The following is a 15145-nucleotide window of genomic DNA, read 5'->3' as shown; positions in this document are numbered from 1 at the left end:
AGGAACCAAGATCTTCGGGTTATAATCGTGGATTTCAAGTTTCATTAAAATCGGATCAAAATTGTGACCTCTAGAGGCTCCACGACCTTGATATACCAGATGCTTACAATATTTGCGTACGAGGGGCGGCCATTTTGTCGGGCACTTTTGGTCCGATTTTCACGAAATTCGAACTAAACCAAAATTACAGTGTAACGGCGATATAATCGAACGTTTTTTTTTTAAATCGGATAATATTGTGACCTCTGGAGGGACCACAAGCTAAAAACGCGATTTTTCGTACAATCAGGGGCCATAATTCAGGAAGTTACGATCCGATATGCATGCGCCAATATCGAAAGGAACCAAGATCTTTGGGTTATAAACATGCATTTCAAGTATCATCAAAATCGGACCAAAATTGTAACCTCTAGAGGGTCCACAACCTTATACCAGATGTTTACACTATTTGCATACGAGGGGCGGCCATTTTGTCCGGCAGTTTTGGTCCTATTTTCACGAAATTCGAACTCAACCAACATTATGGTGTAACGGTGATATATTCAAACGTTTTTTGTTTTTTTAAATCGGATAATAATCATGACCTCTAGAGGGACCACAAGCTAAAAACGCGATTTTTCGTACAATCAGGGGCCATAATTCTGGAAGTTACGATCTGATATACGCGAATATCGAAAGGAACCAAGATCTTTGGGTTATAAACATTCATTTCAAGTTTCTTCAAAATCGGGTGAAAATTGTCACCTCTATATAGAGTGTCCACAAGCAATAATTTGCAAATGTTTTTTCATTAATTTAAATAAGCCACCGAACTATACATTATGCAAGGGCTAAATCTGCCTATTGCAGGCCTTTCTTTAGGTCTGGAATGTTATCTAAATTATGAATTAGACATTAATTAATTTATCCATACCATAATCACCTCTAGATGCCATCATTACCTTGCAATATTTAGTGGATTTGAATACATTTTTTGATGGATAATTTAACGTAAAAATGGATAATCGAGACTTTGTTTATTATCGTACCAACGTTAGTAATGACAATCGAGACAGCCTTCCATTGAATCGCTAATAATTCGGTTCAGGGTGAAGCAATCTGACCTGAAATTAATTTTCAGCATATTCTGTTTTCATTATCTATTTATTAACGTTATAGCCAGAACTGCCAGCTCTTTGTCTAATCATACCTAATACCCCTTTAATGGTGCTATTTATTTTATATTTGGTGTAGTATTTAATGATGGTATTTTATAAATGATTGTTGCGTTATTTGGGAAAAATTCTTGAAAATACCATAATTTTCTAGACTGGTCCACTGCCTTCCGGAAAACTCTTTATTGTTTTGGCAAGTTTTTAACTAAAAATCAAAACAATGTAAGACACCCATTGCAATGCCGGGTTGAGCCATACCTAAAAAAATAAGGCGTGTTATTCGTATGAACAAATTATTTAGACCAACTTGTTGTTATTTAAGTATCTACCCATATCATGGAAACCATCCCAGGGATAATAAAATTCGTCATTCAATAAAATATTTGTACGCATTTTGTGAAAAATCTACCAGTTGGTTTGTATTTTCGACATGTAGGCTACCATTTAAACCGATATTGTGTAATAAAAAAAAGTTATGATAACGATAAGAGAATACTTGTCGAAACGTTGTGTTATATGTGTATAAACCAGTGATTGTATTCCATATAAATTGTGTTGTGTTTTTTAATCGATTTTTAATGTGCTCAATCACTAAATGCCACTCAAGGACGATATTGTGAAATTTTTTGGCGTGGGTTAAATGCCTCCAAAACAGTTAATTGGAACTTAAATAGTTAAAAGGGACGAGCCAAACTGGTGGAAATTCATTGGAATACGCCCCTGGAAGATTGGACAGGGATTATTTTAACATTGGAGTGAACAGGAAAATAATTACTAGTCTGATCCCACTTTTTTATACGGATTTCTCTCCCCTACATTTGTTGGTAATGATATAAGAGTCCCCAAATAATTTCTTGATTTCTTGTTTTTACTGAACACACTTTCTTTTTGCAGGGCAAGAATTCGTTTTAAGCCCGTATTGTTTGGTATCAAAAGGAACTATTAAAAGATGGAATATAGGCCTAGTGATAGGACAAGGACTGTCAATATAGTTTTTCACTGATATAAGCGGACAAGCATGGCTGCCCTTGTAAGAGCAGTTCAGGTAAATATTCTCCTTGTCTGTACAACGAGTGAAAATATCAGAAAGTTTACGGTACCCTGGCTTGACATTGTTAAAAGAGCTAAATCTCTAATATTTGGAAAATAGTAATTGACACAAATAGGTAGCAACGCATATAATAATGTAATATGAATGTATATAATTTATAAACTGATTTACATTCAATCGTTTCTGTTTTTACTCTAATTTCAAATCAGTTATGTTCGGCTAAATATAGGCCTACACCACAGGAGTCTGACCTTCTATCCGTATATATATGCATACACCATGTCCAATCAGACAATATATGTATTATATATTGTCTGGTTGGGCATGGTGTATATATACGGATAAAAGGTCAGACTCCTGTGCCTACACCAGAAGTGTCAATCGAATGGCAATCTCTAGCATCTACACCGATAGTATTTATTGTGCATGCTCTCCAGATAAGAATATGGCCTCACTGTTTGACAAGACTTGTGGAATATGTCTAGTCTCATTCTTCGAGTCCCTTATTACAAATGGCGCTGAAATGCATATGTACACGATTCGTATACCAATGGTAAAATGTTTATTTTTGTCTTAAATATAGGATATCCGAAGCCCATTCTTTTCTCGATACGATAACAACACCAATGTTGATTTAAATTGACAAATAATTTGTGTTTTCAATGTCAAAGACTTTGGCTGATACTGAGTTAGAGACTTAAATTAGCTACTTTAAGATGCACTCTTGGCACGCGATCTCTTTCACACAACTAGAATTTCCCGATAGTCGTTAAACGTACTTTTACTTAGAGAACCCACAGGGCCTATTTACTACTGTCTGAACAGTCGTAAATTTTAAACAGATTTCTTCGATTATGAACAAACTACTTAACTTTGGTTATTATAAAATTTACCACGGTTCAGACAGTAAAAATAGAATTAATGCTAAAAAATGGTATGAACCCGGCCCGTTAGTCATGCTTATAAAACTTATCCTTTTGTTTCAAGTAACCTCTGTTGAAATAAAATCCTTTATAAAATTGCATACAAGATTTCTTGTGAAATATAAGACTCCTTGCACCGATTGGGGTAGGACTACATGTAGATCATTATGTAAAAAGGAGGCAGATAGCATTCAATAGCCTATATCTATTTAAACCGTCTGTGGCACTTTTACTTAAATACAACAGTAGTATTTGTTTGTTTATTTCCGGTAGGCACACAAGGGATTGTCTATCCCTTCAAAGCCATTTCCAAGAGTAGAGTTTTCTTCCATTTTGTTGTTGCTAGAACAAGACCATAACAACAGAAAATCAATCTGACAGACAGAAACACATAGGATACTGGTATTCAAAATCAGATTTTTGTGCGGCCTTTACCTGCAAAAACAGTTGTTATCATCCAGGAATATTGTGTTGATCATCACCATTGTTTCCTTTGACACAATTGACATATAAATGCTGATACATTAATAGTAGTAAAGTCTTAGTAAGGATTAAAGATACATAATGGGAGATTAGATAAAGAGCTGGCTGGTCTCACTATAATAGTTAAAAACTAGATAATGAAAAGGGAATTTGCTGAAAATTTCAGTCAAATTAATCAACTCTGAACCGAGATTTTAGCGATTGAATTTTCGGCCTAGCCTCAATCATCATTACTAAAGTTGGTACAATAAAAAGCATAGTCTCGATTATCCATTTCATGATTAAATTGTGAATGGAAGTCGAACTGCAAATCGAAACCTAATCCAATAAACATCTCAGGCTAGCAATGACATTGAGAGGTAATTATGGTCTGGATAAGTTAATTAATGTCTAATTAATAATTTAGATAACATTTCAGGCCTAAAGAAAGACCTGCAATAGGCAGATTTAGCTTTTACATACTGTATGTTTAATGCATGAAAAAACTGTTTTAAGTACCGGTATGGTACCAATACAAAAATACAATATATGCTATATGCATTATCTTTTCAGTTGAAAATATTACAACAACAAACGCAAGCAATATGGATGAGTCAGAGAGGAATGACCTCAAATTCCAAAAGGAAAGGTTTTTCATTAAAATCCATGCGTCGTCTACAGCAAGATTATGACATCAGTTATACAGGACTGAACAGATTTCTTCAGAAAAAATTATGGGAGGAGTTTGAGAAATCTGAAAGGTTTGAAATTATCTGATAATATATGTTTGAGAAATTTGTTTGGTTTGAAGTTATCTGAATAATTTTTGTATTGTTATCAGAATAATTCAGTGGGATTGAGAGTTTACAGGACTTGTGCTTGATCCAGCCAAGATTTGTAAAATAGTGTTCATTTTCATTCTAATGCCAGTAGATTTTTGTATACTACATGGAACTAACCTTTCTGCTTACAATTCTGTATCAACTATTGTAATTTCAATATTCTATGCTAAGTAGCCTACTTCCAATAATTTGTCACATAATAATTGTATCAAAAAACATACAGAATGTGCTGGCTATTTTCCTACCACGAGTATACCATTGGGTAACATTCATCTCATGCAGATTTTCCTCTTCATTAGTTATGTATTTTTGTTTTCCAGTTTTATTCCTGAAAGACACCAATTTCTTGGACCAGATCTTGCTACAGCTCATTTCGTCGTTGCAAGGGAAGGTTCTGTTAAATTTGTCGGAAACGACCGTTGGTTTAAGGAAGATGAAAATAAAAATAACTTTCTTCCAAATCGCCCTGTAATGGATATGTATTTAGAGGCCATAAATTGTTCCAACACAATGATTTCTTATAGAGGACTAGATAATTTCAGTAAGTATCAATGTACATGTATATGAATTTGTCAATTTGTAAATGATTCTATTAATGACGCATTATGTGTTAGATTTAGATAAAGAGCTGACAGTTCTTGCTATAATAGTTGAAAAGTAGATAATGAAAAGGGAATATGTTGAAATTTTTTTGTGAAATTACTTCATTTTGAGCGGAGTTATGGTCGTTTGAAGAACAGCATAGTCTTGATTATCATTCCTACCATAAATTTTAATTCTATTTCATCTTATTTCTAACATTTAGATACAAAATATCTTCTTCATTGACACTTTACATATTTAGCATGAGCATCGATCAAATTTAGAATTTTACACTTCTACCTAGCAACCATCACTATGAAGTCATTTGGTGTCACCACTATATGCTCAATTTGGTGACTGAGGACCTGGTCAGAACCATTACTATGATATAAATAACTCGCTCTTAGTCCGGTTGAATGGTTGGACAGAGTGTTAAATTGGAAGACAACTTGGATCATGATATATAAATACTATGTCAAATAGGCTTTACAAAATTTTTTGATTTATTTAAAGACAAGTGCAGAATTTGGAGAATTTTATTTTATTTTATTTTTTTTACAGTGGAGCCAATTAATATTTATATACTGTTGATTTGTATTCTATTACTGCTCTAACAAGAATGTCACTTTATAATGATCAAGATGTTTTTGAAATGGTTCAAAGATATATTTAAAAAACCCATATTGAGGGGATGAAACAGCCTTTAAAGTAGACCGCAGGGGGGTAAAAAAAATTTGAATCCATTAGCCCGGCATTAATTTCCGCTAGTCTATAGCTGGACAAGGTACAAGATTTAATCTTCAATATTTGGGTATATGTTATGTTTCCTGACTACCTATCTTTTTTGATATAGATCGTAGACTTGACTGCCGATATTAAACCAAAATGCACCGACTGGGCTAATGAAGATGGACTAACGCCATACATAGTGCTATGATGGAAATTTAGCCCGGACGGCGGCGCCACGGCCTACTCTTATTGCAAGTTCTAGCTGCCAATGGTTTTCGTACAATCCGAACGACTAGACACTGCCCTTGCTATACAATAACGGCGGTCTTTGCAAATCACAGGGATGAAACTAATAATGTCAAAAATATTATAAAGCTTATTTTTGCCAGTAGTTATACTAGCTGATGATATGTAACCCATAGAAATATATTTCTATGATATAACTGTCAATTGATACAGAATGGGGGGTGGGTCTCAACTGTAAAAAGAGTCAAATAAAATTCTCCAAATCATACACTTGACTTCAAAATAAAAAAAGAACAAATGTTGTATAGCCTATTTGACATAGCATTTCGCAAATGTATATAAAGTTCCATGTTGTTTCCAATTTCAACATCCCATCCAACTATTCAACAAGAGAAAGAGAGAGTCATTTATATCAACATAATGGTCCCGATCAGGTGCTCAATCACCAAATTGAGCGCGTAGTGGTGACACCAAACTACGTCATAATAATGGTTGCTAGGGAGAAATGTCAAAATTCTAAATTTGTTCGATGTTCATGCTAAAAACTTGTAAAACATCAAAGACATTTTTCATCTTAATAATAGAAATAAGATGAAATAGAATTAAAATATAGCAGAACATTAACAAATTTAGAATTTTGAATCTAATATACTGCCATATTTAACGGCAGCCTCTGTGAAATGCATTATCTAATCCACTCAATATCCAAGCCAGCCGGTAGTCTAGAGAGTTGATTATTGTTGGTTTGTCATGTGAATTAATGTCTAAATAGTTTATCTAACATTTGAGATGAAGCCAGAAAAACACCCTGCAATAGGCAGATTTATCTCTTGCATAATGGCCCTTTAATCATCAAGTATTATTATGATTCACCTTGCAACTGACTAGAGATTACATTTAGTAATTATCTGACATAGTTAAATTGATTATTTATTTCAGTTGATCTAGAGTACTTGAAATATCTTAATTTTAGTAATTGTGATTATGTTGACGACTGGTTTTTGAGTCGACTTCATCAGTTTAGTGAAACTTTGGAATTTTTAGACATCAGTGGCTGTAAGAATGTAACAGACAGAGGTCTTGAATGTCTTCATATTTTAAAGTAAGTTGATTTGAAAGAGTGAAAAGGCCAATTAAAATTTAGATGGATTTGGTATGGTCGTAGTGCTTTCCACCCGTAATCCTAATAAATTTAGGTTTATGTACTCTTTATTGTTTAACCATGTTGTCTTTATATTCGACTAATGAGCTTCAGTATATCACTGTTGGGCATCTTTTAGTCCTCAGCCTAAAATAGTGAGGTCTCAGTGTACTACTGACAGCATTGGTAGTAACAGTTTGATACACTACACATCAATGTTTAAAATACCATGACTAAGTTTGATAATGAGCATTTTCGGCTCAGAGTAAGCAGAGCAATATGCAATTCGATTGGTCAAGACTTTGGAGCTCGACAACTTTGATTTTAATTGAGTGATAGTGGTAAAACTTCATGTATAGTTTCATTACATCAATACCTTAACAAAGTTCGATGCTCAGCATTTTCTGCTTAGGCAAAGTAGAGACTTTGATCTGATTGGTCGAGACTTTGGAACACACTAATTCTCCTTCTAATTGAGGTAGAATGTTCAAACTTGGTGTAGGTGTCTATTAGGTGAATGCCTTGTCAGAGTTCTGTCATGCGCATTTTCCACTAAGCAGTGCTCACTCTGGGTTCCATTTTTTTCTGCCAATTGTTCATTTTTATTTATTAGCCATATTTTTTTATGCCAAAAAAGAGAACAATATTAGCTTTTTTCATTAATTTTTATTTATGTAAGTACAGTGCACTCTGTCACATCCGACCTCTGATCACTCTGGCATTCTGTTACATCCGACACCATTTTCATGTCCCGATTTATTTCCTTATTACTTCAGTCAAAAAATCTCTGGGTAATTCGACCTCTGTACGTTCCAAATTACGACATCAATCAGCCGCCCCGTCATACGATTTCCATTGAATCGACACCGTATAATCCGGCCTTCATATGATATAATAATTTACAAAATTCTTCTCTGCTTTGCAGAAGCCCATTTTTTGAAAGCTTTTTAAACATCAGGGGTAATCACTTTTCCACAAGGATTTGAACATTTTCTCTGCCACAGACTTTTGTGGTAGGCCTACATGCATACCTAAGACTAAGCAGAGCTAAGCAATTTGATAGGTTGAGACTTTGGAACATGATCACTTTAGTTCCAATTGGGTGAGAGTGATGAAAGTATAGATTCATTATATCATTACCTTGACTAAGTTCGATAATGAGAATTATCTACTTAGGCTAAGTAGCGATGAGCAATTTGATTGGTCAAGACTTTGTAACATAACAAATCTGCTTTTAATTAAGGTAGAATGTTTAAACTTGATGTAGATGTCTTGACTGAGTTCAAGGATTAATATTTCCCGTTAAAGCTAAGCAGGGCTAAGTAATTTCATTGGTCGATGCTTTGGGAGAAAATAACTTTGATTCTAATTGATAGAGAGTGATGAAACTTAGTGTATAGTTGATAATCAGTTTGATTGTCCGATACTTTTGAGAGCTATTTTAAAGGAGCTAAATCCCTAACATTTGGGACCTAGAAATTGACAAAAGTGGGTCGCAACGCATATAATACTGTAATATGAATGTATATAAACTGATTTACATTCAATGGTTTCCGTTTTTACTCCAAAATTCAAATCAGTTATGTTCGGCGAAATAAGCCAGCAGTTTCAAGCGAGTGCAAATTTCTAGCATCTGGTTATTCCAGTCTACATACGCCGTTTGATTTGGTGCAATGTGTGTAGCCTCGTCCCTCGAGTCTCTTGATACAACTGGGGCTGAAGCGCATTATGGTACACGATTCGTGTACCAATGGTAAAATGTTTATTTTGTCTTAAATATTGGCTATCAAAAGCCCATCTTTTCCTGTTAAGATAACAACATGAATGTTGATTTAATTTGACAAATAAATCGTGTTTTCAATGTTGAAGATTTTGGATGATATTGAGTTAGAGACTTAGCTACTTTAAACTAAATATTTGAAAGACTCATCATTTTCATTAGCCAAGAGCTAGTCTGTGTATATGTATTCCCCCCCCCCCCCCCCATCTTCATGTTTTTATGCATGCCATTTATCCTCAATTTTTATTTCTTTCTTCATAACAGCTGCTACCATCACAAACTTCAAAGTGTTATTATTTTTGTCTAGAATTTTGTTTGTTTTTTTCTTCATAACAGCTGCTACCATCACAAACTTCAAAGTGTTATTATTTTTCTCTTTCAGAAAATTACAAGGCTTAAAATTGAGTGATATGGATCATGTAGAAAATTTGGATTTAATTGTTTTATTCTTACAAGAACGGTTCCCAGATTGTGTAATACTTGGTATAGATTCAAAACCTCAAAAACAAATAGAAACAGACGTTAAACCTCAAATAATAACAGAAAAAGACTCTGGTACTAAACCTCATTTACAAATTGAACCAGAACCTGAAATCCAACAAGCTAAAGAATCAACATAATTTGTGACAAGAGACTGTTTCAAAATTTCAACACTTGCATCCAAACAAAGATCCTGTGGAACTGGTTGGATGGGTGGAACGACACCTCACATAGTAAATGATAATTAAATGTTGAATCATTTACTCTTACTCTTGAGATTTATCCACAGGATATTCCTTTGGATGTAAGAGTTAAAAGTTTACGACTGTCCCTAAAAATGTTTTTTTTGTTTATTAAGGACAGAATTTTATTAAATTGTAGTGGGTTATCTCCTTTGTGCTTTGTATCAGCAGTTGAGAGCTCTCCATATTTGGCCCCCACCTTACGAAGAAAGTGGGAGACTATTAAAATGGATTTGTCTGTCTGTCTGTCCGTCCATCACACTTTTTGGGACACAATAACTCTCCTAATTGAGCTAGAATGTTCAAACTTGATGTAGGTGTTTATTTGGTCAATGCCTGGATGAGTACTTTCTGCTGAGGGTAAGCAGAGATAAGCAATTTGATTGGTTGATGCTTTGGGACACGATAACTTTAGTTCTGATTAAGTGAGAGTGATGAAACTTGGTGTATAGTTTCATTACATCAATACCTCGACTAAGTTCGATAATGAGTATTTTCTGCTCAGGGTAAGCAGAGCGATAAGCAATTTGATTGGCCGAGACTTTGGAACACAATAACTCTTCTTCTAATTGAGCCAGAATGTTCAAACTTGGTGTAGGCATTCATTGGGTGAATGCCTTGATCTAGTTTGATGATGAACATTGTCTGCTTACGGTAAGCAGAGATAAGCAATTTGATTGGTTGATGCTTTGGGACACGATAACTTTAGTTCTAATTAAGTGATGAAATTTGGTGTATAGTTTTATTACATCAATACCTTGACTAAGTTTGATAATGAGCATTTTCTGCTCAGGGTAAGCAGAGCGATAAGCAATTTGATTGGTCGAGACTTTTGAACACAATAACTCTCATTCTAATTGAGCTAGAATGTTTACACTTGGTGTAGGTGTTAATTAGGTGAATGCCTTCATGAAGTTCGAAGATGAGAATATTTTGCTTAGGGTAAGCAGAGATAAACAATTTGATTAGTTGATGCTTTGGGACACAATAACTTTAGTTCTAATTAAGTGAGAATGAGGGCACATGGTGTATAGTTTTATCATATCAATACCTTGACCAAGTTTGATAATGAGCACTTTCAGTGCAGGGTAAGCAGAGCGATAAGCAATTTGATTGGTCGAGCCTTTGGAACACAATAATTCGTCTTCTAACTGAGGTAGAATGTTCAAACTTGTGTAGGCGTTCATTAGGTGAATACCTTGATCTAGTTTGATGATAAACATTGTCTGCTTACGGTAAGCAGAGATAAGCAATATAATTGGTTGATGCTTTGGGACACAATAACTTTGGTTATAATTAAGTGACAGTGATGAAACTCCGAGCATAGATTCATTACACCATTGCCTTGACTAAGTTCGATGATGAGAATTTCTGCTTAGGCTTTGGAACATAACAACTCTGCTTTTAATTGATTGAGGTAGAATGTTTAAACTTAATATAGATGTCTTGACTGAGTTCAATGATTAACATTTCGAGCTAAAGCTATGCAGAGCTAAGCAATTTCATTGGTCGATGCTTTAGGACAAGATAACTTTAATTCTATCTGATAGTGAGTGATGAAAATTAGTGTATAATTGATAATCTGTTTGATTGCTTGATACTTTTGAAAAAAATGAATTTGCGATAAATTAATGTGTCATCTATTTATTTTGGGATTTTGAGGGGGACAGCAGCCTCACTGTTGGCTTGTTTCTACTGATTGTGAACAAATCAACTGTTTTTCAAAATTCAAAGTTGGATATATGTCTTTCCAAACCTTCATAGTTTCTTAATCCACCAGTTAAAATATTATTTATGATACAACTTGTCTTTTATTGATGCCTTATGGATTTGTATTGGTGTCATATAGTGTATTGTTAGTGAGTTTGTGTTGACCTAACCCAAGATTTAACCTAATCTCAATGAACATTCAATATTCATAAGCCGACTTAAAACTCTATCAACAATAGAAGCAGAACAATTACTCAAGATTTGATTAGTGTTTTACAATCAGGTAACATTTATAGTAAGAATAAAACTTATAGAGGTAAAATCAGCATAAAACATTTTATCTTTGTTCCCTTACCGATAAATCTGCTGCATTGACCGAATACCTAAATGAACATAATTGTGATATTATGTTCATTACTGAAACGGGGCTTAACTCTTATACATGTGGTCCAGTTGTCAATGAACTAAAAACGTTAGGTTACAACCGTTGGAATAGTATCCAAAATTGGGATTCCCGTTGAACTGAAAAAATGCCAATCATTTAACTCTTTTGAAAATGTTGAAATAACACCGAATCAATTAGGCTTGTTTGTATCGATAGGCCACCATTATCTAAAAAATCTGTATGTTCGATCTCTGATTTCCTTTCTGATGTTAGTTCTTATTATGAATATTTGATACTCAAACCAGGAAAAGTACTCATTGCTGGTGACTTCAACATTCATCTGGATTTACCTACAAATTCTCTTGCAATCCAATTCCAAGATTTTATCCAGTCCTTTGGCTTAGTACAACATGTTATCAACCCAACCCATAATCTTGGTCATACTTTAGACTTGTCATGTTGCAGTGAACTGGATGTCCAAAACTTGTGGATAAATGACCCATTTCTCAGTGATCACTATGCTATTCATTTTATGGTTGATGTGATCCAGCTGAGGCAACCGCTCATTCTATCATAAAAAATAGAAAGATCAAATGCATTGATCAAATCAAGTTCGCAGGTGATATAAAAGAATCATGTCTGTTAACATCTTCACTTTCAACTTTTGGACAAAATGAACTGCTTCATATATATATATATATATATAACAGCAAAACATCCACAATATTGGATCAACATGCACCCATCATCACAAGAAACATGGCGATTAAGCCACAGAATCCATGGTTTAATGACTAAAATAGGGATGCCAGAAAAATACGATCTGATATATTACAAAGAAAATCAAATGTTCAACCTGTACCGTCATATAGAAGCAAATCAACAACATTGTGGTCATCATTCACCAATCTGACTCAAACGCAAATTAAGCTCATATCATATCAGAAAGCTCTTCTAAAATGTGATCTAGACCTACACATCTATTGAAGAAACACATCAATCTATTTGTACCTATCATATCTGAATCGCTTTCATCTGGTCACATTCCCACGGAACTAGCAAAAGCCATCGTTAAACCATTACTGAAGAAATCAAACAGGGATCCAGATATTCTGTCGAATTACCGTCCAGTCAGTAACATTTCTTATATTTCAAAACTACTAGAAAAGTTTGTTCTACATCAAATAAATAATTATATTTATTCCAATTAACATCCATTACAATCTGCCTATAAACAATACCACAGCACAGAAAGTGATTTACTCAAAATCACAAACGATATCTACCGAGCTATAGATCAACAGAAATATGTTATCTTGGTACTCTTAGATATCTCAGCCGCTCGATAACGAGGATCTCCTTGATGCATTATGGTGAGAAATTGGCTTGCGTGGCTCTGTCTTAACTGGTTTAAGTCATATCTAACCAATCGCACCCAAGCTGTCAGAATTAGAGGAGATTCAACATCATTTGTTCCAGACACTTTGCAATATTGTAACACATTGAAGTGTATAAAAGGAAATGAAATGGGGTTTAAAGTCCTACTGGTGTACAAAAGGATATTGAGAAAAATGGGGTTTAACGTCTATGAGACAGAGCATAAAATAAATGAAACGAGCCAACAGTGAGGCTTTTGTCCCCCGCCGAAATTCGAAAAATAAAAAGATGATACATATTAATTAATCGCACATTTATTTTTTTCAAAAGTATCGAGCAATCAAACCATACACTCAGTTTCACCAATCTCTATCAGATAGAATCAAGATTATCTTGTCCCAAACCATCGACAAATGAAATCGATTAGCTCTGCTTATCGTCAGCTCGAAATGTTAATCATTGAACTCAGTCAAGACATTCACCTAATGAACATCTACATCAAGTTTAAACATTCACCTAATGAACATCTACATGAAGTTTAAACATTCACCTAATAGACACCTACACCAAGATTGAACATTCTACCTCAATTAGAAGGAGAGTTTTTGTGTTCCAAAGTCTCAACCAATCAAATTGCTTATCACTCTGATTACCCTCAGCAAAAAATGTTCATTATCGAACTTAGTCAAGGTATTGATGTAATAAAGCTGTACACCAAGTGTCCTCACTCTCATTTAATTAGAACTAAAGTTATCATGTCCCAAAGCATCAACCAATCAAACTGCTTATCTCTGCTTACCCTAAGCAGAAAATTCTCATATTCGAACTCCATCAAGGCATTCACCTAATAGACACCTACGCCAAGTGTGAACATTCTAACTCAATTAGAATGAGAGTTATTGTGTTCCAAAGTCTCCACGAATCAATTTGCTTATCTCTGCTTATACTAAGCCGAAAATGCTCATCTTTTCACTCCTTCAAGGCATTGACTTAATAAACACCTACACCAAGTTTGAACATTCTGGCGCAATTAGAAGAAGAGTTATTGTGTTCCAAAGTCTCGGCCAATCAAACTGCTTATCGCTCTGCTTACCCTGAGAAAATACTCATTATCGAACTTAGTCGAGGTATTGATGTAATGAGAGAGAAATGGGGTTTAAGGTCCACTCGACACAAACTAGGTCATTTCGGGACCAACATATGGTCCAATTTTATTTACATAATTCGCTTGCGTGTAGGGGTCTTTAGCAGTGGGAGGAAACCGGAGGACCCGGAGAAAACCCACGAGGTTGGACAGGCGACCCTACTCCTTGCCACGTACAACCGGGGATTCGAAACCACGCCAGTCGACTCAATGACAGACTTTATGATACAGCGCACGCACGCTAACCATTCCGCCATCCAACCCCCCTTGATGTAATGAAACTATACACCAAGTTTCATCACTCTCACTTAATCAGAACTAAAGTTATTGTGTCCCAAAGCATCAACCAATCAAATTGCTTATCTCTACTAACCCTAAGCAGAAAATGCTCATAATCGAACTCCATCAAGGCATTGGCCTAATAAACACCTACACCAAGTTTGAACATTCCAGCTCAATTAGAAAGAGAGTTATTGTGTCCCAAAAAGTGTGACGGACAGACAGACAGATGGACGAATCCATTTTAATAGTCACCTGCTTTCTTCGAAAGGCGGGGGAGAATGAAATGAAATGGGGTTTAACGTCCTACTGTTCAGCTCCGAATTGGGCTAATGAAGACGAGCATACGCCAATGTGCTGTGAGGGAAATTTTGCCTGGACAGCGGAACTACGGCCTTTTCTTATATCGAATTCTAACTGTCAAGGGATCTTTTACGTGCACGCCAATGTGTTCACGGGACCTCGGTTTTTCGTCCTATCCAAACGACTAGACCGTTGTCTTTGTCAGGCCCTCCGTCCTGAATCACTGACAAGGGGAAACCACGCCGGAAAATTGGGATGAACTTTCTCGACCAATGCAGGGATCTAACACCCGACCTCTAGGTTAGCGAGCCAGCG

At 35.1% G+C, this 15145-nt stretch overlaps 1 protein-coding gene across 1 annotated transcript; it reads left to right on the top strand.

Moving 5' to 3' along the window:
• The first annotated feature begins 1980 nt into the window (after window positions 1–1980).
• On the top strand, window positions 1981–9778 carry LOC126821780 (distal membrane-arm assembly complex protein 2). The gene is made up of 5 exons (XM_050550280.2): window positions 1981–2199; window positions 4164–4351; window positions 4753–4973; window positions 6929–7091; window positions 9293–9778. Exons 1-5 carry the CDS (start codon window positions 2173–2175, stop codon window positions 9528–9530), a joined length of 837 nt encoding a protein of 278 aa, XP_050406237.1. The 5' UTR covers window positions 1981–2172; the 3' UTR covers window positions 9531–9778.
• The last annotated feature ends 5367 nt before the right edge of the window (window positions 9779–15145 follow it).

Source organism: Patella vulgata, chromosome 5 (assembly GCF_932274485.2).
Source record: "Patella vulgata chromosome 5, xgPatVulg1.2, whole genome shotgun sequence".
NCBI classification, from domain to species: domain Eukaryota; kingdom Metazoa; phylum Mollusca; class Gastropoda; family Patellidae; genus Patella; species Patella vulgata.
The sequence above is the reverse complement of the archived record's forward strand: the minus strand, read 5'-3'. Positions and strand labels throughout refer to the sequence as shown.